A 21,710-nucleotide genomic window follows, 5' to 3' on the forward strand; every position below is an offset into this window, starting at 1 on the left:
TTGCAAAGCAAGTCTTTCAATCAAAAAGAGATTATGAGTCTTATCTTTATCCATTATAAACAAAATTTGTCTTAACAAACAAGCCTATAAGTTTTATTGACATTCTTACTTTATACTTCCTGTCCTCATGCACATAGAGTTTAGGAGGTGCTGAAAAAATTCACAGAAAAAATCCTCCATAGTGAGAAAAACAATGGAGAATGGGAATGGGCCTCTCTCACTCCTGTTCCTACTGTTTTCAGTTACTACTACTAACACAGCATAGATCTGATTGGTAAGGCACGAGGCTTCTGCACAGATCCCAGAGAGACAGGTACTAGTTTTGCAAGATCCAGGCCTTTTGAGCCCAGCACACATCAGGGTTACCATATCAATTCTGCCCCAAGAGAATCCATATATCACAAGAATCCTACTGCTGCCTGTCCTGGGGGAGTAACAAAGCTGAACAGGACCCCCTGTTTTCCTCCTCCCCCTCTTCTCTCCCAAGAGACCTAGAGGAGGCAGCAGCTGACACCATGGAGAAGCTGGCCTTGCAGATTTATCACATAGCAATGGGTTTGGCCACAAGCAGGGCCACTTTGCTTCTCTCCAGCTATCAGTATGCCAGATCACTTCAAACTGCATGCAAGCTTGCAGCTATCTCTTCCTCTCCCCATAGAGCAGAAAAATTGCCTCATTTCCAGCAAAGAACAACTACTTTGAAATCCCAACCACAGAGGAAGACTTCAAAAAATGTGATTTCTTACCTCTCTTTGCGGCTCCCCAGCTTGCGGGCTGTATATTGATCCCCATAGTCCACTAAGGATAGATGACGGGAAAAAACAGTAATTTTGTTGCCCACAAATAAATCCTCAAGGTGTAAGCTCTCATACTTGGTGCGCTTCAGAAAGGTGCGACGGTTCTTCACATCATACTGCAGAGAAAAGAAGATTAAAATCTACCATAGCAAGAGATTTAAGCCGTGGGCAAACTCAATATAATTTTTACTCCACCTTCAGAAATTTCCATAGTACTGTGGGATTGAATCTGATCACTAAATTGATTTAATTCCTAACCTTTTGAACTTACAAGTGTACCAGGAGAGCTTAGACGATTAAACCACAATTATAAATTTATTCCATTTAAATAGTCTCAGGCTGACAGCTATCTTCACATTTTTTATTTTATCATTTGCTTGTGCTAATTCAAGCTGTGATAAATGCCTAGTGGATACCTCTGCCCAGTCTCACTGAGAGTTCCCCCTAGCAGATCTATGCTGTTTCACAGACCAATGGCTCGCACCAGGAATGATCAAGATACACACTGTGGCAGGTCTCCTCTTCAGGGCATCGTTCAGTGATACTACGCTTTATTTGACTGCATAAGACTCAGAATTAGGGACGGATGGATGATTGCAACACTAGGTTGAGACGTTCTCACTGCCTAGAGCTGCAAGCTCAAAAGCCTGTCAAGAAAATTCAGCTATATATCATCATTCCAAGCAAGAAGCAAGATGTTAATGTGTAGTTTTCTGGGTAGGCTGGCAAAGCACAAAAGGCAACCTGCCGAACAGTTTCTTCACTGCATGTAGATATTATAGATGCCTTCAGTTTCCTGGGGAAATGGAATCCTATGAAAGGAAGAGTTTTGTCGTCCTCAGGCCAAACTTCCCCTTCTCTGTCTTGAATTACATGTACTGTCCTCATTGCAATGGTATATAGACTAGAATAGCATTAAAAGAAAGAACATCATTCCCACAGATTTGGGGGGGGGGGGGGGGATTAAGAGCATACTCCTCCATGTTCTGAAATTCTCTTCTGTTAGAAGCCTAGAAGAATTGTAAGTTTTTCCAGAATAGCCAAAACTTTGCTGATCAGAGAATATAAACTATTTTGATACTTCCTTCTGCTGAGGCAGGATTATAAGGAAGAATCCTTCTATGCTGAAATGTCTTTAGCCCCTCATATGTGCTCCTACTAAGTGTCCTCTATTCAAGTGTGGTAGGGAATGAAATGACAACATGCTGAAAAAAAAAAAAAAATCACTTGAATTCAGCTATTTGGTTTTTTTCCTGGACTTTGCCAGGAAGCGTATTAACTGTCTTGATCATATTCAAATTCTTCAATATCTTGACTAAAAATCTGAACATTTCCTTGGTTATTTCACTAGCAGTTGCTAGAAAGGCACCAAGCTGTTTCTCTCTTCTCAAGCAGAAGATAAAGGTGGGGGGTAGGCATCTACCTGTGTTAAAGAATTCTTGTTTAGAATGGAATTTTGGATCTGTTTAAAAGACCTTTTTATAAAGTGAATGATAAGCCACAGCAGAAGAAATGTAAGACTGTTTGGACTGTTCCCCTCCTGCCCATGTACAGGTAGAAGTAAATTACCCAAAACAAAATAGTTCTCTGGTAAGAATCTGTCCTTTTTAAAGATTTCTTCTCTCTTTTTAGGAAATCTCCTGTAGAAAGAAAAGTTGTTCAGGCTTTAAGAATTCCCCATGAGAATTATTAACTATAGAAAATTCAGAGAATGGGCATCTCTTTGTCAAGAGATCCAGTCTGATCATAAGAGCTGCTTGCTGTCCTTGGACAAAAACCTATGTTGTCTTCTTCCAGCTGCAAAGCAAGCTGGAAACTTGTCTCATTATTCCCGCTGCCATTTTTCTTAACAGGAACAAAGACATGAAGGACTGGGAAAGAAAAGGAGAGCTGAGGACTTCACATAACACAAGCCTTCAACAGCTCTGCTCCACCCTCAGCTGAGGTGTGTGATAAAGGAGAACTATTGTCAGGGAGGTGGGAAAGGGAATGAAACATCTTTCTCACAAGCAGGGAGAAGCTGGCTCATATCCATTACCTCCCTTCTCCTCAAATACATTAGAGGTAAGAGCAAGCTGTCATCTCCTCGGGAAGATACCAAAAGATGCAGAAGAATTAGGCAGTAATAAAGAAAGAAGCACCAAATTCTATAGAAATTAAAAAAAAAAAATCCAGAAGAGAATTCTATATTTAATCTCTGTCCACAAACTCAGCCCCAATAGTGATTTTGAGATATTCTTTCTAGAGGTGTTAGATGCATTTTTGCTTTTCTTAACTCGTGTCCTGATCACACGCAGTCCATATACACTCATGACTGTGTACACACCATACTATCTTAACCTAAGAGCACACTAGCAAAATGCATTAGTCTACCAAACCATAGGTATTTGATGCTGAATGCATTAAGAAACTCAGGAACACCTTGAAAGCTCTTGGTTTTGAGACGTCTAGGTGAAATGAACAACGATTTTGCCAGCCTACACATGGTTGTGTAGGAAGATTATTACAGCTCCTGACTGATTAGCTAAACTGTCTCTGGGAAATAAAAAAATAAAATTCATCACATTTTGACAACTGTGCACACACAGACATCATACAAAGAGCTAACTTAAAGGGACAACATCATGACAGAGTTTGTTTAAAAAGACTATCAGTAAAAAGTGCAAAGTGCATCTCCTCACACAGGTAGGTACCAGGGTTTCAGTGAGCAGTAGTTTGGGTAAGAAAAGGCAGATTCCACTAGCTTTCTTATTTCTGCATTTGATATTTATAGCAGGAAAACTAAAATTTGATAATGAAACTACTAAGCGTGAATATCCAAATCTAGGCTATTCTCAGACACTTAGGTCTCATTAAAAACCAGAAAAGACTAGTCCAAAACATTCACTAATTCCTAAAAGGAAGCACAAAGTATTGGTTCGTTTATTAGGATTATCTTTACAGTACATATTACATTTTTATACATATGCCTCCTACTGCAAAATGCTTGTTTTAACCTGCTATGAATACACAATGGGGATTAGTTGTATGAACCACAAGTCAGAAAGATCTGTGCAAGCACCACTGATGGAAAAATTTAGATTCTACTGTTTGAAACATCCTTCCTTTCATTAAAAGCCAATTAAGAGCAATTTACCATTTCCTCTACTTTGATAAGACTCCTTTTTTACTCTTCAGAGACTTCTGGAATTCCTGCTGAAGCTTATTCCCCTGTTTGGAATCAGCTTCAATTTATGTTTCTCAAGCAGTAGGTCAGTGTTGCTGAGTTTCACTTCTGAAACCCAAGTAAACATTGAATGAAAACAAATTTGTGAAAAAGCATCTCTCCACACCAAAGCAAGCTTTAAGAAAAAAAAAACCAAAAACCATAAATGTGGAAGCTCTTCCACATGCTTCACTGTGAACTTGTATTTTTGCTTTTCTTTTAGTTTTAGAAACAGAGCAAGATATGTCTTAAATTACATTTTCCTTACCTGCAAAATTAACAGGCATAGGCAGTGGCTTGCCATTCTACAAACTGTTTAATTGGATATTACACTTATGACAACAGATTTTTTTTCTTTTATTCTTACCATTTCAACTGATCCATCTTTTGGATAATACAGAAGTTCATAACGCCGAAAGAGTGAAGCATTTGGGTCATACCATTCAGCAGTGAAAGCAAATCTGTCATCGTGACTCTTGAAAGAGAAAAGAGGGGAAAAGGACTATTACAGAAAGCATACATGGTTTATATGTAAAAACACACAAATAAAAAAATTCCTTGCATTTGTTATCAGAAGAGTAAAAAAATCACTAGTAAATGCACTTGTACGCTCTGCATATCATCTTCTGCTTACCAGAGCTGGTGACATCTTTTCACTTGTTAGCTATCATCTTTTAAGTATGATGGAAACAGCATGACAGTTTTCCAGGCAATCTTAAAACTTATTCTGATTTCATCAGTCATGAAATGTGGACTGTTGTAGAAGTTGTTGTTAGACTTCTCAACTTTGTGAAAATATTTGATTTATTTTCATTTGTTAAAAATGTGTTTGCTCACAACTAAATTATACAATCTTAACACATTTTCTACACATCCTACAAGAAAACACTTTCCTCTTCCTGAGCAGTCATATCTGAACTCCTGTTGATGATGAGATAAACATATTCATATATGTTAAGGATATTAGTTTGATTCACTACTTAACTTCCTGAAATTTACATACAGCATTAATAGCCCAATCTCATTTACAACTCATTTTCTGCCCCTAAGGAGTGTGACAAGAAAGCTAGACTGCAATAATTCTAAAACTAGCTACATGTGTAGCTTCTCTCCACTCCTCATCCTTCAGAGGATAACATCCTACAGAAAAGTAAGCACAAAGGTGATGCAATGCATGTCATGATGACATGCAGCTCTAACACCTCTTAGCGGTATATGTTTGTTAGCTACTGATGCTGCAATATCAGTTATTTGATAGCTGTTAGACAGAGCTCTAAACTTTTATTTTCCACACCTCCTCTAAATCTGATTGCTACTCCTGAGGGTAAGCATGGTCTTGTCACAGGCTTCCACTTCTTTACATGTATCTGTACTCTTCTTATACATCTTAAACAATTAGGTACCACTGGGAGTTCAAGCTGAAGCCACATAGGCCTTTTTAGTCCTTCAGATTTTAGAAAACAGCAGCATTTCAGTTGTTTCAAAGACTGCTCAATAAGCAACAGGACAGAGAGTTCCCATGGGGTTTCATGACTGTTCTGGAACACCAGCAGGAAAAGAATCATAATCATTTTCCTAGTGAGTGCAAGCCTATAGACATACACACATGTAAAAAAACCATTAAACCAAACCAAACAAAAAAAAAAGAAAAAAAAAGAAAAAAAACAAAACAACAACAGTGATCTTGCTTTTGTTGTCAATGCATTTTTTTCTTTAAGCATCTTCAGCTTAAAACTGACTTAGGACTAAGTGCTTTTGCAGGTTGAAGTCCTAGCACAAGCAGCAGCAGGAAAGAATGAGATAATGAAGAACAATTTCAGAATTTTACAACGTGATGAATACTTGTACCTGTTCACTTAACAGCATCGTGGCAAGTGCCCCACCCTCCTGTCAGCCCTTATGGTACCCCTACACTACAAAACAAAGATACGATTGTATCACAGCAGCACAGTGCTCTGTGAAGGACGCAAAGCTTTAATTTCTAACTGTAGAAGTCTGTACAGCACTGAAAGCCTTATTTACATGAGCTACTTTAAGTTCTGTGTTACCTCTACACTGCACACTGCAGCCTTTGACAATGCTTTAACTCGTGTTTTAGGAGCAGCATCCAGCACAAAAACTCCCTAGGGACTTAGCCAGGTTTATGGCCCTTACTTAAGCCAGAATATGCTTGTGTCTTCATTGCTACTGCCGTTATTCTGGAGACATGTAAGCCAGAACAAACTCTTTCTTATGTCAAAACTCACACCTTAATTTTCCTGTATAGGCATGTCACTGGCAGTAAGCAATAATAAGCATTCACAGACAATAATAAATGACTGATTTCAGCCTTCATCTTAAACACACTCATACTGCTGGAAGACAAGACAAAACATTTGATTGATTAATTTGACCATCATCTTGTCAAGGATGGATGTTACAAAGAAGCAGTTCTCTACCAAAGTGGTTGTCTAAAAAGAAAAAACAGTCCTGTTTCTAGAGTATTACCTCTAGGAGTTGACTAGTGACGTATGAAATAAAAAAAGATGTACCATCCTTAATCAATGCCTCCTCATAACATGAAAACATATATAATTGCATTACTTTGTGCTATGTATTTCATACTATAGCATCACTTTCAAATATATTTTCTAGGTAGCAGTTGGCAGAGAAGCTACTAATTTTCATTTAAGCAAAAATTCCAAAACTTCCAAATGCTTACTTGTCTTGGGGAAGTAGTGTATTTACGTGAACAAGCAAAGAAAACACCATTAGATTTTTCACTTAGTCACCAGTATCAGTCATCAGCACCTTCACGTTTACAGTGAGAAACTACATTGTGTGTCTTGTCTGGTGAGGAATTGGTCTGCTTTTTTTCCTTTAACACAACCTTGGTTTTAAGATCCACTTGAAATACATTTTATAAGATCTTACTCAATGTCTGAGCTATTCATGTTTGTTATTCAGCAAGCTCTGCTGGCCACTGCTTCTTATTCAGCTGAATGGCAGAAATGACCATTTTGTATCATCTTCTTTTAGCACTGTAAGCAAAGGCAAGGTAATAAATGCTACTTAGACTTGAAAAACAGTGCAGAGCTAACCCCCAAATACCAAGTAATGTTGTCAGTAAGCAGGAAAATTTGAATCAATTATTGTTTTGTATCTGGAAAATATGGAGAGCTAACAGTTTTCTAAGAGACCAAATCAAAAGTCTGTAAAGCTTCTCCTGGGCCATAACTAGAATTTCCTCTGCTTCATGGACATAAAATGATCACAATATTTCTAAATGCAGAGAACAATATCAGAAGAAAACTTAAGAGCTTGTGGGAAACACTGTACAAATAACTGGAAATTGATTATGTTTGTAAACAGGTAGATCATTTCAGAGGCACACACTGCAAAGTGAAGAAATACAATATTAAAAGCAAACTGAAGATCCTGCCAAACGAGTATAATGTAAAACACAGCAGGACTGCAACATTACTATTACAGAGTCATGCAAATAGTCTCAAAACAGATAGAAGACAATCCTGAATATAATCATGACACGGAGTAATGTGAACATATTCTGATGAGCCATTGCCAGGCATCCCTGTAAAACTGCCACTCCAAGTCATCAAAAACACCAACCAATTTAAAATAATAAGTTTTTAAAAGTGAGTACCCATTAAGCTCAATATACATGTTTTAAAATGAGAAATGAGGCTTTTATTTACTTATTTAATGCAGGAGTAGGATTCTGAAGGCAAAAACCACCCACAAAAACCTGTCCACTTCCCATCACGTATTGTAAGGATTGCAATAAAATTTGAAGTCTTCAAGCCCTGAAATTATCTTTCCTGAACATTTACTTTCAATCAATATACTGCTCAATCAACAGAACTGGTACGGCAAACAACTTTCTTACATACCCTTTCACTAGTGTGCCCTAGACTGCAATGTGGGAAGGAGTCTCAAAGATGAGAAAGTACTATGGGAGACATGCTAAGTTTCATCCTTGGCTTCTGTTCATCCTTCTAACAAAGGAAACTCAGAGAGAAAATAATTTTCCAGAGCAGAGTGATTAGAGACCAGTGATGACCTGTCAGGTGGTATCGTGTTCAATGCACCACACTGCTCTGGACCAGCATTGAGTCCTGAAATGGGAAGATTTCACAGCCCTTGACCAGAAAGCCCCAGCACTTCATTCCCCCAGGAAATGGCTGAAACACGTTAGTCACTAGTGAAATCACATCACTGTGAACAGCTCAAGTTATAACAAATCAAATGAATCTATAAATACATTATAACTCAGAAAATTCTTGCTTTGAAACATTAGTTTCCATTCATTTCTGTACTGTACCCTCATTAAAAACACACACTCTGCTCTCATGACTACACAATTAACCAAGCAATACCTAATGGGGGAGAAATAATTTTTCATAACTTTTCATATCAGTGGAAAAATTACCAGCATTAAAAAACCCAGCAGTGACTGGCACTTTATATTTACATACTGACACTTTTAGAGTAGATGTCCTTAGCTCAATTTTTACAGTCCCTTTCCATGGTAAAATCTAGGGCCACTGAAATCAGTGACGTCAAGAGTTCATGTACTGTGAATATGGAAAGAATAATCTTTTTCTTTCTTCCTCCTTTTACAAGCTGCACGGAAAAACATTTGGATGCATGTGTAGGTTTTGCTAGCTTACGCTTTTTTGTTTATCTTAGTATGTGTGAATATGCAGTAGGATGGCTCTGTGCACAAGAAACATTTATGGAAGTACAGCTGAATTAAAAAAATTAAATTTTGTACTTAGTTCTGGAAGTGATGGGGGAAGCAGTCATTCTTAGCTAGCATGGGACTAAGTTCTAGAACCTAAATCCAAGCATTTACTAAAGAACTGTGCTCACAAAAACCTCTGCTGCGGAGGGAGGCAGTTTGTTTGCAACATAGCTGCCAAGGAAGCTCATAACCAGAAAGCAGAATGCTTAGCAAGCTGGACAGAAAATGATCTCTTGTCCTGTAAACCTTTGAGACTTCCAAAGGGTCTCTGTTCTGCAGTAAAACAAAAGCAGAACTTCCAAAGGTTTTCATGAGAAGTAACAGTGGTAGAACAGGAGCTCAGGGACTAAGGAACTTGCATGGGAAGGTGAAGAAACAATTTTATCCTTCTGGTCTGAACCATGCAGAACATAATCTGGATTTGGTTTTCCCAGCTTCAAGATGCCTCCTGACTGCCACACTTATTTTACTATAGTAAACTTGAAATTTCATCCTAGAGTTTCTCCTACAATGGAGTACACAGGGAATCAGGAGCTATGGATTTTTTTTTCTGCTGCTCATATGCATTCTCAGACTTATCACAGTCTAATGGAAGGGCAATTTAGATGATTCTGCCCACTATTATATGGGCAACATAGTTTTACTGAGATCCTGCCTTTCGTATGACTTTCTTTTTTCCATTATACAGATAATTCTGTCCCATCTCTGTGATCTGTAATTGACTGGAAACAGCAACCTTGCTTAAACTAGTTATCAGCCTGCAACGTATCATAACCCTTTCAGCTTACTATTCAAAACTTCACATGAAGTGGTATCAAAATATTTTTTAAAATTAGAAAAGCCCTGAGGTATCTAGAAAGTGCATCTTTACATGCTATTAGCAATCTGGTCTCTATGAGGCTTATACATGCTATTAGGAACTTCAACATGCACACAGGGTGTTGCCTGCGTATTTACAAGTTTCAGAGTCACGAAGAGTACTGCTACATTTTAAGTGGGCAGCTTCATGTCTGCTGCTCCTTCGATTTTCTCTGTGACTCAGTGACTCTGAAATCAGACCAGAGAGAAAAAGAATCAAAGGACCTGAATCAACTCCCAGTGAAGCAATAAAAAGACTGCACAAACCTCAGTAAAGGCTGAACCCGAGGCAAAAGGATCCATCTTGATATCTGTATTCTATATTTTGTAAAACTCTGTGCTGTCACAGGGAAAACCTGCAGTCAAGCACTGATCTTAAGAATCAAGCTGTTTCTATGAAAAGTACTGGGAACAGGATGGACCAGCAGACAGGAACTATTCTCACATGAATGGGTATTTCTCCTAATACACACACACAAACAAAATTTCTGGAAAGATTGCCCTGCCACTTCCTAAACATCTGGCAATAATTTTAAGAGAAACATTTCTTTCACAACCTGCCCCCCCCCCCTCCCCAAACCAGGTTGGTGGCACTCAAAAATACTTTGGCAGAACAAGAATATTTTTATAAAAAATGAGATGGTATCAAAGGACAAGGACACAAATTATTTTAAAACTTCTCAGGTGAAGGTATCATGAGGCTGACTGACTCCAACATCAGGTAGTTTGCTTATGCATTAACAAGTACTTACCTTATGCTCTTAGAAAAAAAAGAGAAAAAAAATCACAAATGTATGCAAGTTTGCCAACCACTCTCTTTGGCAAAAAATATAATTTGTTGAAATGGCCAGTCAATAGGTATCTTTCTCCTTGTAGGTTCTACAAAAAAATAACTATTGCTGTATGCGTTGGTGCATTCCTTAGACAGACATTGGCCTCATGTTCTTCAGACAGTGGGCTGAAGTGGAGAACCTGACCAGCTGCCTTCATCAAGAACGTTATTCTCAGAAGCAGGTCCAGAATAAGTCCTGTTATGAATTATTTGAAACAGTTCCTCAAAGCTCATAAATCACCGATCACTCATCTTCCAGACCAATCACCACTTCAGATTTACCTCTACTTCCTAGTCCTGAAAAGGACTTCAGCACAAATGAAAAGAAAGTCACTGATGAACTCCTAATCTGAGGAGCAAGAGTCACGAATTTCAGCCGAATCCATCTCCACCTTCCTCAAAGGCAGCTACTCACAGTCTTATACTCCCCCAGCAGGCCACAGATACAAGCGTTGTCACAGTACCACTGGCTTTCTTAAGAGCCCCAGAAATACTTTGATTGCTTTAAATGGTTCACTTACTAGCTTTCCTGTTCTCCCATTCTACCATCCAGCTAGCTTTGCTTTATTTTTCACCTGAATGCTTTTAGGTGCATCTCTCTAGGGCCCTGCAGGCCTGGCAGTATGCCCAGCTTTCCAAGTAGCACCGAGTGCTCGCGAATTCAGAACACCAGACAAAAACGTAACTTCAATTAGCTTTAAAGATGGTCTCAACCAGTGGGTTAGGAGTGCTTTTCTTTCATGTAAGGACATCTTAAATGTGACAGTCCCCTGCAGATAAATCTATACAGCTGAAAAAGGAAAAGCTTAAAAAACATTTAAAACAATTGGAATCTCTACAAAAATGTTACATAAAAAGTCAAGACATCAAATGGGACATGTCAAGCTCTTCATGGACTTCTGTGCAATCTCAGACAAGTCAAATTAACTTTTTGTGTGTCCTTTTCTCCAGCTGTAACAAAATCCTTATTCTGGGAGGGCTGGCTACTCTGGTCACTAGTAAACAAAAGCGATGCTTGTATTATAAAAGCTGTAAAGCAATTCTAGCTGATAAAAAACAGACAGCTTAACTTCCTCTTGCACAATCTATGCCTGGACTGCTACAGTGAGATGTGTCTGAGAGCAAAGGAACGGTTAGCAAAATGGATGGTGTCACTTCATCACAGTGCAAAGCACTTGCTTTTTCATCAAACATGTCTGTATTTGTAGTTTCCACACACTGTATGCCCTTCAGCCTGATAGAACAAAAAGGACAGTATGTTTACAATAGGCAACAATCTTAAGCAAATAAACTTCCAAACCACTATTCTCTGCCTTTATTTAGGACTACTTGTCATTACTGAATGACAAGTGCTTCTGCAAGCACAAGAAATAATGAGGCCTCGTTCTCTATACCCATGTTTCTCATCCCTGACTGTCTCGACCACAGCCTCTCTTCAGCTCAGGCATTTAATAAAGGCTCATACCCACCTGGATTCTCTGATGTCTAACTAGGGTTGAACTCACACTGAACTCTTTCTTTAAAGATGTCTTAAAGGGTTTCTTCCCCCTCCCCATTCTTGTGAAACCTGGAGGAACATCATTATCCCTCTGCCAAATCTGACTGAAATCTGCCAATAAATTTCAAACTTCCCAGGGGGAAAACTTAGGGGTCAGATACACACCAACAGACTGTGATCACACAAACTTTGGTTTTCTGGGGCAAACAGGCTAAAAGAAGCTGTATGAAAAATTATATTTGCACACCACAAGTAATTTTCCATCATCAATTATTCTTTAAAAGAAGAATCTCCATTTGTGAAAGAAAAGGAAAAGGAAAAGAAGCACAGAAGTAGCTAAGCTATTAAATGTTAGTGACAATTTTGCAAGACAGAAACAAGAGACTTCACACATACTGGTGGTATTTAACAAATAACATTCTGAGTGGCAGAAAGTGCTCTCATTTTCAGCATTGTAATGCATCTTAAATCCCGAAATGAATCCTCAGAAGTGCACATTGTGTTATTCAACCCATCTTCTACCTTCACAGTTCCTGTAATACAGGATATTTTCCAGGCAAAACTTAAATCCACAACACTGTGAAGATAGAGTACTCAATTAGGTCTGTCTCTTAAAGCTCATTTTCCTCCTCCTCTTCTATTCATGTTTCTGACACGTGAGCTGGTATAATTTTTGGAACTCCAATTTTGCAGCTCCCTCGCTGCTGCTGGACATCCCACCACTTTCTTAACAGGCTTGTCTTTAGTCAAAAAGTAAAATCAAAAGATCACCTTTCAAATGAAGAAACATGGGGCAACTGCAATTTCCATGACAATGTCTTGACTACAGACGATTCTCAATCTAAACCTCATATTCAGAAGCTCACTGGTGAATTTTGTAACTGTCTCTTTTCATCCTTCCCTTGTAGAAAGCAATCCTGCCCATTGAAAATTTCATACAAATTCTAGACAACTATTTTAAACTAATTAAGTATTGGTTAAATTATTAAAATTCTTAATCATCTTTGGAAATCTATTAAGTGAGTCAAAATACTCAACTGCATTTACATCTACCTTCCTGCAAATAGGTGCTACATCCTTTAGATCCATGGTTATCTGACTCCCAATATTACTGGTACCTAGGCTTCTCAGATGCCTTTTGGACTATATATGTTCATATGGCTATTGCTGCCTGGACCATCTGTTGACAAGTAACATGGGGATACTTCTGTCTCTGTAGCACTAACCAAGTGAGTCTTCCTCTTCGATTGGGATCTCAGTTCAGTAAACCATCCCCATATGCACAGGGGTTGTGATGAACACAGCTCTATAAGGCTGAAGGCCCCAGATTTTCTTCTCAGATTTAGGAATCTGCAATCCCACCTCACATCAGCAAAACTATCTTGCCATTCTGTCAATTTACTAAGCAAGAAATCTTTTACTACTAGATTATGTAAATTCTGTAAGCTTCCTATGAAGCGCGTAGGCATGATTAGTGTAACCTATTCTTTTTTTTCCTGGTCTCTCATATAAGAGAATCAAGAATTCAAATCCTCAACCATTAACTCCAATCCTCTGCAATTACATGTTATAGTTAAGTACTTTGTTACAGGATTCATGTTATTTTTGTAATTGTGGAACACAATTTCTCTAAAACACATGAAGGATGCCATACTGCTATTCACTGCTCTGTGAAGACAGGTATACCTTTAGAAGACCAGCTAAACCTTGTCTTTAGGGGAATATGTCCCCATTTAATGCATGTTTATGAAGCTGCAGATCTAAGTTATACTATTGTACTCTTAACTACATGATCACACGTAATTCCTCTAAGAGTAGTCAGTAGTGCTCTGCATATGTCTATCTGCCTCCACTAACTCAAGAATAGTCTGACAGTGATTTTAGCGAAAGCAGAGCTGTTCCTTGACTCAGAACAACATTTATAACACAAGTCATCTCACATAATTACATTTGAGCATAAAGTTTATTTGCACCTAATCAGTCAGTAGTGGCAGAACTAACGGGGCCATGGTCAGCTGCTGAATGCTGGGTGTCTGAACTATAAGGTTAGTGTCTGCATGTGATCCCAGAAAGGGGAACAGGGATACACATACAATGAGCTTGTGCATGTATATGTACCGGTGCATGTCCCATTACAAGATCCAACCTATATTGTACTTACAGGAAAAACATTTTTAACTTGGCCCAACATTAAAGTTGATGGCAATACTCAAAGGTAGTCTTCTTTTACAGAGACCATTTCTCTGGCAAATTTTCAGCTTTCAATTTCCAATCTTTTCAGAACTAAAGCTCTTCAGAGGAACACTGAATTTATTAATTTTTTTAATTAGGATTCTGAAATGTTTTCATTTTTTTTCCCCATGCATTCTTATTCAAGTCTGCCATTAAATTTTCAACCTCCAGTAGAATCTGTCTGGAAAATTTCAAGCAGAATGGTTAAAATTTCAGAAAGCTATGAGCAGCTGGAAGTAGAGGTTTGAAAGGAAACACCTACAAATCCTGAACCAAAGCTGTCAACAGCACTTCAAAGTAGTGTAATGCCTACAGCATCTTCAGATTATCTCGGCTCATAATAATCTTTTGAAAAGCATTTTTAACGAGAACCAGTTGGTTGCCTTGGAATCACAGCTAAGGCATAGAGGGTCCTTCAGCCTGCTGATACTGTGAGCATTAGCACCCAGGATTCTGTGTGAATGCTCTAAAGACCACACGTGCTGCATCTGCCTTGAACAGTCAGAGTTTGTAACAGTCAAGTAACAATTTACAATCCTATGAAGTAGAGAAACAACTCTGCTGACACGTTTCTTATTCACTACTGTGGGGACTTAAAGCATGCATTTTGTCTGCACTACTGTTTAACCAAATGTTGACATTAAAATACTGGTTTTTTCTCAGATTGTGTCAAATATTAATTGTAAGGTAGGTGGACTAAATCCAGATTTCAGCTAGCACAGATGTCGTGGTCATATAACCTTTATTCTGAAGTCAGACTAATGACAAGTTACATGTGAACAGAAGTTCTCATGATAAAAGCTGTTCAGCAACTTCCCATTAGTAAAGTTGTCAAAAATTAAAAAATTCTGTGGGGTAGAGGAAGCAAAGTATCATGTTCTTAAACTATACCAATCTTAATGGTCTTTTACAAGTTCATCTTATGAAGATTTGTTCTACGATTCAAGGATTGATTTCTCTCCCAGAGCACAGGACTTCTGTCATCACAGTTTTGAGCAGACTGTTACTCCCCAGAGATGCAAAGCTCTCTGCTGGATGCAGACAGTGACTAACAGATTCCAATCCTGCACACAGTTTTGGTCAAGTTGCTTAGTTCCACCTTCACAGCTGCCCCCTGCATTACTGCATTTGATGTTCAGCACTTTTTTTTTTAAAAGGAGGCTATACTTCCCACTTTATCCATTTGTAAAATGGGAACAATCATCATCATTCCTTTTACAGAAGGATAGCAAGATTTAACAGCTAAAATATCCATACTATTTAGGCACTGCAAATCCCCCTTGGTTTTGCTGAAAACATGGCAGAGGCAGCTCAGTTAGTTCATCCTCATTTTCTGCTTCTGCAGACCCTTCATTGCAGCACAGGAACCAGATACCTGTGGAAGAAGTCAGAAAGGGCTGCTAATGCTGCCCAGCCCACTGCCTCTGTAGTTGCCACCAGGAACCACTGCTAGTCCAGAATGTCAGTAGCTGCAAGGACTGGATCCAGACCACATCTCCCCTTGTCCTCCCCAGTGATTTGGGAATGTTCAGACTTAAAGGCCATGGTTCAGTTATCAAAAAGTGTACCATACCAGAGAACATCAGACAAGGCAAGGACAGCATTGCTCTTATGTAACTAGAAAATATATAGCATAATACAGTCCTGCTTCTAGACACTACAGTTATAGAAAAAATACATAGAAAGGATAAGAATAGGAGGTATACTAAGTTTAGTGAGGGATCATACTTAAACATTCATGTGGAAGAACAGGTACACAACCCCAGGCATGTATGCCCACATCTCCCCCTTTCCCATGTGTAGGCCTCTCTTATACGTGGCTCTCCTTCCAAGTGTCTCAGAATATTCTGCAGACAAAGTGTGATTTTTTTTTTTTTTTTTTTTATAATTAAGGTAGTTAAAATTATTGAAAAATCCCATGCAAACAAAGAACATGCAACAGGCTCTCTGGAATACATCGCCAGAGAGTTCCACTTCTTTGCAAATGCAGGAGCACCCTCTGGTGCTCAAAGACAGGTTGAGCACCTTATTTAAACCTCGAGAATGAACTTCTGAGGATCAGTAAGAAGCCGTCTCTGTCACCAAGACAGTCAGGGGCTGGAGAACACGGCACGCAAGATGAGGCTGGGAGAACTGAGCTTACTCAGCTTGGAGAAAAGAAGGCTGAGCGTGACCTTACTGCTGTCTACAACTATCTAACTGAAAGACACCAAAAAGACAGAGCTAGACTCTTCTCGAAGGAGCATAGTGATGGCAAAAAAATGCAAATGACACAAGTTGAAACATGGGACATTCCAGTTACATATTGGGGAAAAAAAAATTACCAAGGGGCTGGTCAAACACTAGCACAGGCTGCCCAGAGGAGGTGTGTATTCTCCATCTTCGGAGATGTTCAGGACTTGTCTGGTTGCAGCCCAGAGCAGCATGGTCTGGTTAGACCTATTTTGAGCAGGTCGGAGGTCCCTTCCAACCTAAATGATGATTCTATGATTCTTATTATAGCTTGGCATCTCCTTGCCCAAAAGTAATGTCCATCCTTCCAAGCTTCTTCAGAACCTACACAGATCTGTTGGGCTTATATATTAACAGAGGTCTAGACGTGCTTTCAAATAATTAAGAGCTCTGATGTAACATTCTTAAGTATAAATTTTATCCACATCAAATCTGCCTGGAACAATTCTCTAAATAACCACTGGCTCTGTCATCAAATCCTATTATTTTTTATTGCCAACTGAAAGGAAAATTTGTAACTTTTCTTTATTCTTGGCAATGGTTCACTGAGTAATTCCTGAATTTCTTCAGTTTTTGACAATATAAAAAAAAAAAAACCCATACAATTAGAACAGATGTGTCAAAGTCATTAAGAACCGTACCTACAACCTGAAGGATCCAGAGACAACTCTGGGTGATAAAGGGAGATTAATATTGAATTTATCATTAGGTAATGCTAGATAACTTTGACTATCATAACTGTCAACTATTTAAGCCACTCCATCAGAACAGCCATCAATGCATCTAAAATTACTTTTAGAGAGATGGCAATTTCTGCAAGCCAAAGCCAAGACTTGGCTAGAGTAGGAGGCAATTTATCCCATGGATTCTGAACGTGTCAACTTTATATTTGTAGGGTGGTATTTTATATAGCACATAATGTCATAAAGATGGCAGCATCAAACCCAAAATGAGCTCCTGGAATAAAGGAAAGTTATATTTCTTAGCAGTTTTCATTTGGCTGACAGAGGGCCAAAGATTCTGTTACTTTATCAGCTACATCTTCTGAAATGTACATAGCCTATCTGCTCAAGAAGTAAATTAGCAGTATTTGGAAACACTAGTTCAGGAAGAAACCATGTCATATTTTTGATGCTCATAGGAAGATTCACCATGCAATAAGCATTTAAAGGCTACCTGATAGCATTCTGCTTATTTTTTTCCTCACTCTGCATACACTGTTTTATTTTTCCCTGTGATGAAATGCTGCAAATGACAGTTAGCCGTTAAGTAAGGAAACTTGTCTTTGTGGTTGATTCTGTCATGCAAGCTTACAACTCAAAGGGTCAGGCCACTTTACGGCTGAAAAAAAAAATTAAAAAAAATAAACATAATCATCAGCTGGCACTCTAGTGAAACTGAGTCTTGTTTTAAGACCAAAGAAGCAAATCTTCTCAAGAATTAGGGAAGTGTCTTTGGGGGAGATTTTGCATCTTTTTCCTGGAAGAGTTAAAAACACCTTTTTGTTGTTGTTGTTTTAAATGGCAACTATTTTGCAAGAAAAAGTACATAAGTTGAAAATGATGAAAAGAAAAGTTATTTTATAAATGTGCACTTGTTCAGGGAAGTCCATTAGCAGGAAAGAGTTTTGTCTGTTTATATGATCAGCTCTGAACGACAGCTCTTCACCAAAGTTATCCCATTTTACCAGCTACTCCAGTATGGTTAAGATTACTGGTTCCCAAATGAAACTCCTGTAAACCAATGTATATTCCACAGCTGCCCCATGAGCTGTATTGCCTTTATAAAGTCTTCAGCTGAAAATCTGATCACACCTTGATATGCTGGACCAAGAGGAACCCAGGACTCACTGTTGTTAAGTTCTAGAAATGGCTGATTTGCTTCCTATTTTCTAAGATCCAGTTTCCAAAACATGAAATAAGTCTTTTCCACTAACCATGTGCTTCTACATCCACAAAATCAAAGCCAGATGGCATCATAGTAGACAAGTCACCTGGCATTTATGTGCCTCAATCTCTTTATAGGCAAGATGGAAACAGTATTTGTCTATCCTGTTGTTCAAAGAGTCTTTGTAATGTAGGCTGCAGTTGTCAGATGTGCAGGAGTAAGAATAATTGTTTTAAAGAGTGGAGGGAAAGGAAATCACCTAACTGCACCTATGTACAGCCTCTCCAAGTGCAACAAGGCTCTCTGTATCTGTGTGACATGCTGCTTTCTTACAGAGGCCACTGTTCTCTGGCAAATGCTGTACTCCTGTATCTGGAACACTTTCAAGTGTCAGAGTGCACCAAACTCAGTAAAAAGAAACTAATGTTGTTAAGATGGTGGTCTAATATGTCTCTGCATGTAATTACATGAAAGGCACCATTAAAGAATAATGCATTCCAACTGCCAAGAGAGACAGCACATCTCAGATGGAGATAAGCAAGTTTCCCCTTGGGAATTTGCTGCTCACCGTCTACGGCAGCCACGTGTCACACTGGTGCAATCAAGATGCCAGAATGCATTCGAGCTGATTTGAAATACTGTCATTTAATGACAATAAAACTGTTTTCTGATGATTAGCAGACCTTTAAGCCAAAGTGCTGTCACAGAAAGACAAATAACTGCAGGATATGTTGGAACATTTCTCCCCTTACCTTAGCTTCCACTATAGTTATGTGCCCAGTTTTACAATACACACAACTACTTCCAGTGTGCTGCCTCCATATGACTGAAGTACAGAGTCTAACACAAATACACTCCAAACTGATTCCACTAGAAGTTATTACAATTTTCTTTCTGTTGTCAATCTATACAACTGACTGGAACCAACACAATACTAAAGGTTTGCCAAGCTTTCCAGCAGAAAATTAATTACTTTCAGAATATAATTAGGTTCCCAAGGCTAAAATCCAGCTTGTAGATCAATATTTGAATCCACCAGAAGGAGTCTTTTATTTTTTGATTCATTATTCCTGAGAAAAGATGTTTTGAAAATGTTTGAGATGGATCAGATGTGTACAGTTGTGGTGTCCAACAGCCACATAACTTATCTCTTTCCCAGGATGCTGTGTCCATACCTAACTGGGCAGCACACATTCCCAAAAAACATCTATTTTCCCATCATCTTCCAGCTACCAAATTATTCTTACTGTATTTTAGGAAACTGGCAGGAGGAAGGGTACCTGAGTGGGAAAACTGGTGGCTTTGTAAGCATAAAAGAAACAAGCAGGACTCTGTAACCCTTGAAAGGCCAGAGAAAACCAGAAGAGAGAGAGGTCCCAGGGCACTGCAGAAGTGCAACAGAGACAGTCAACCTAACCGCAGTCTTTGGGAAGATAATGGAACAAATTATTATGCATTCAGTTGTTGAGCATCTAAGAAGAGAATATGATAATAAAAAGCAGATAATGTGAATTTGTCAAGAACAAATCTTTTTCTGACACAGTGAGCAATGGAGAAGCCACAGATGTGACAAACTTAGCTTTGATTGGGCTTTTAATCTAAGTCACCTGAGAGTCTGACAAGCTGAGTAGGGACTTATGGCCTAAATTGAAGAGCAGTTATGACTACTATATGAAGAAGTAATTAGTAATACTTCTCTTGCAAACTGGGAGTCAAATGAGGTTCCACAATGATCTGCCATTCACCTAGCTTTATTTCATATTTTCATTATTACACTGACAATGAAACAGAGAAACTGCACTTTCAGAATCTGGGCTGATAACTAAGGTGGGAAAGATTGCAAGCAGTTTACTAAACAGAAGCAGAACTCAAAATGATGATCTGAAAATTCTATAGACAGACACGAAGTACTACAATGATGATCAAGAAAATAAATTGAAATACAAGGGGAAAAACTAGGCAGACAACAAAAACACGGGAAAAAAGTTACAGTGGGTTGCATTTAGAGAGTGGGAGTGTAATGAGGTACAGCTGGGAAAAAAAGGATGGCAAACTTGGCACTATGAAGATCTAAGACATGAGAAACAAGTATTTCGCTCTGTTCAGCAGCAGTGAAACACACAGCAAAAAATGTACAGATTAAAGACCACATTTAGAGAAAACTGCAGACAGTGGAAAAAAAATCTAAAGTTTAAAAACACAAGACCAGTAGGAAAATAATAAAGAACAAAATTTGTTTAGCAGAGAATAATGTGTAAGAAGGAAAGGGTGAAGTTATAATCTTCAAGTTCTTCTCCATGTAAAAGACAAAAATGGAATATCTTTATACCCACCAAGGATAGAACAAGTAATCACTGGCATAATTTGCAGCATGGAATATATTAGGAAAAAAACTCAGTGAACTATAAAAGTCATCATGTAGTGGAATTACGTCAACAGATCATGCAGTTCCTATCACCATAGGCTTTTCAAAACAAATTAAACAAATTCACCGTGAAATGTCTTGTCAGAGGTTGCTGTAAGATTTGACACCGCTTTAATGAATCAGCTAACTTGGTGTCACCTCGGAAATAAAGGGAGGTTAAAAACACATTACACTCATAGTGACAGTCAACTACAACTAAGTGAACATTTTACCTAAGTGACACGTGTGTGAAGTCACAAAGCAGAACTTCTGCCGACTGAGTAAATTCAACATGGGAATTGAAAATTACAATTTTGCCTGGATTAAACAAAAGACCTGTAACGCCTGTATTTGAAAATGAACCGTGGCATTCCTACTTAAGCAGCAAATGCTGATCTTGAGTTTGTGTTCCACAAGCAAGGTGTAAACAAAGCCGCTACACAGGCCGGAGGAGCTGGGGCGAATCTGGGCTGCTTGCAGCAGGTATTTAAAGCTGCGCACACTAGCAGGTGCATCCACCAGGCTCTTACACGTATCTTGCGTATGTGTTTGAGTACAAAATTCAAAGTTGTTGGGTTTTAATCAGCTTTGAAACACTGGTTTTTGCATACCATCTTCGGCAAAGGGGACTCACGTCAGTTGTGTTAGTTTTCATTAGTGATGACATCCTGTCATCTTCCTTGCATTACTAAACAGATCTGGTTCAAGAACAGGCTGTTGCACCTGAAACGTATTGCCTTCTTAAAATTCACCAGCTGCCTTCCCACTGGGTCCCTCATGAGTTTCCGAACTAGCTTATTCCTAATTCAGGGCGGCTCGGACGCGCAAACGGCTTTCCAGTTGGGCATCAACGAGGCCTAACAGCACTTTAAAATTACCCGCTCACCGCGCCTCGCAAGATCCCTCAGAAAAGAGCGAGGCAGGGCCAAGGGCAAACTTCCAGCCAGGACAAACCTCACCGGCGCCCACCGGCCCGGCCAGCGGGGGACAGCGGCGGCACCTCCCCGCCCCGCTCACGCCG

The 21,710-nt window shown here is 38.9% G+C and overlaps 1 protein-coding gene across 3 annotated transcripts in view; it reads right to left on the reverse strand.

Annotated features, from left to right (window-relative positions):
* NME7 (NME/NM23 family member 7) overlaps positions 1-21,710 on the reverse strand; it is a 91,050-nt gene that overhangs the window by 69,003 nt on the left and 337 nt on the right. The window contains exons 1-3 of one of the 3 annotated variants that reach the window (XM_069785740.1): positions 21,576-21,598; positions 4,370-4,477; positions 747-913 (exon numbers count right to left, since the gene is read on the reverse strand). In XM_069785740.1, the coding sequence (XP_069641841.1) occupies positions 747-913; positions 4,370-4,372 (170 nt within the window). In that variant the 5' untranslated portion in view covers positions 4,373-4,477; positions 21,576-21,598. Of the gene's footprint in view, positions 1-746; positions 914-3,933; positions 4,072-4,369; positions 4,478-21,575; positions 21,599-21,710 lie in introns of those variants that run through there. The other 2 variants (XM_069785741.1, XM_069785738.1) reach the window with 2 other exon arrangements.

This window comes from Haliaeetus albicilla, chromosome 6 (assembly GCF_947461875.1).
Source record: "Haliaeetus albicilla chromosome 6, bHalAlb1.1, whole genome shotgun sequence".
NCBI lineage: Eukaryota > Metazoa > Chordata > Aves > Accipitriformes > Accipitridae > Haliaeetus > Haliaeetus albicilla.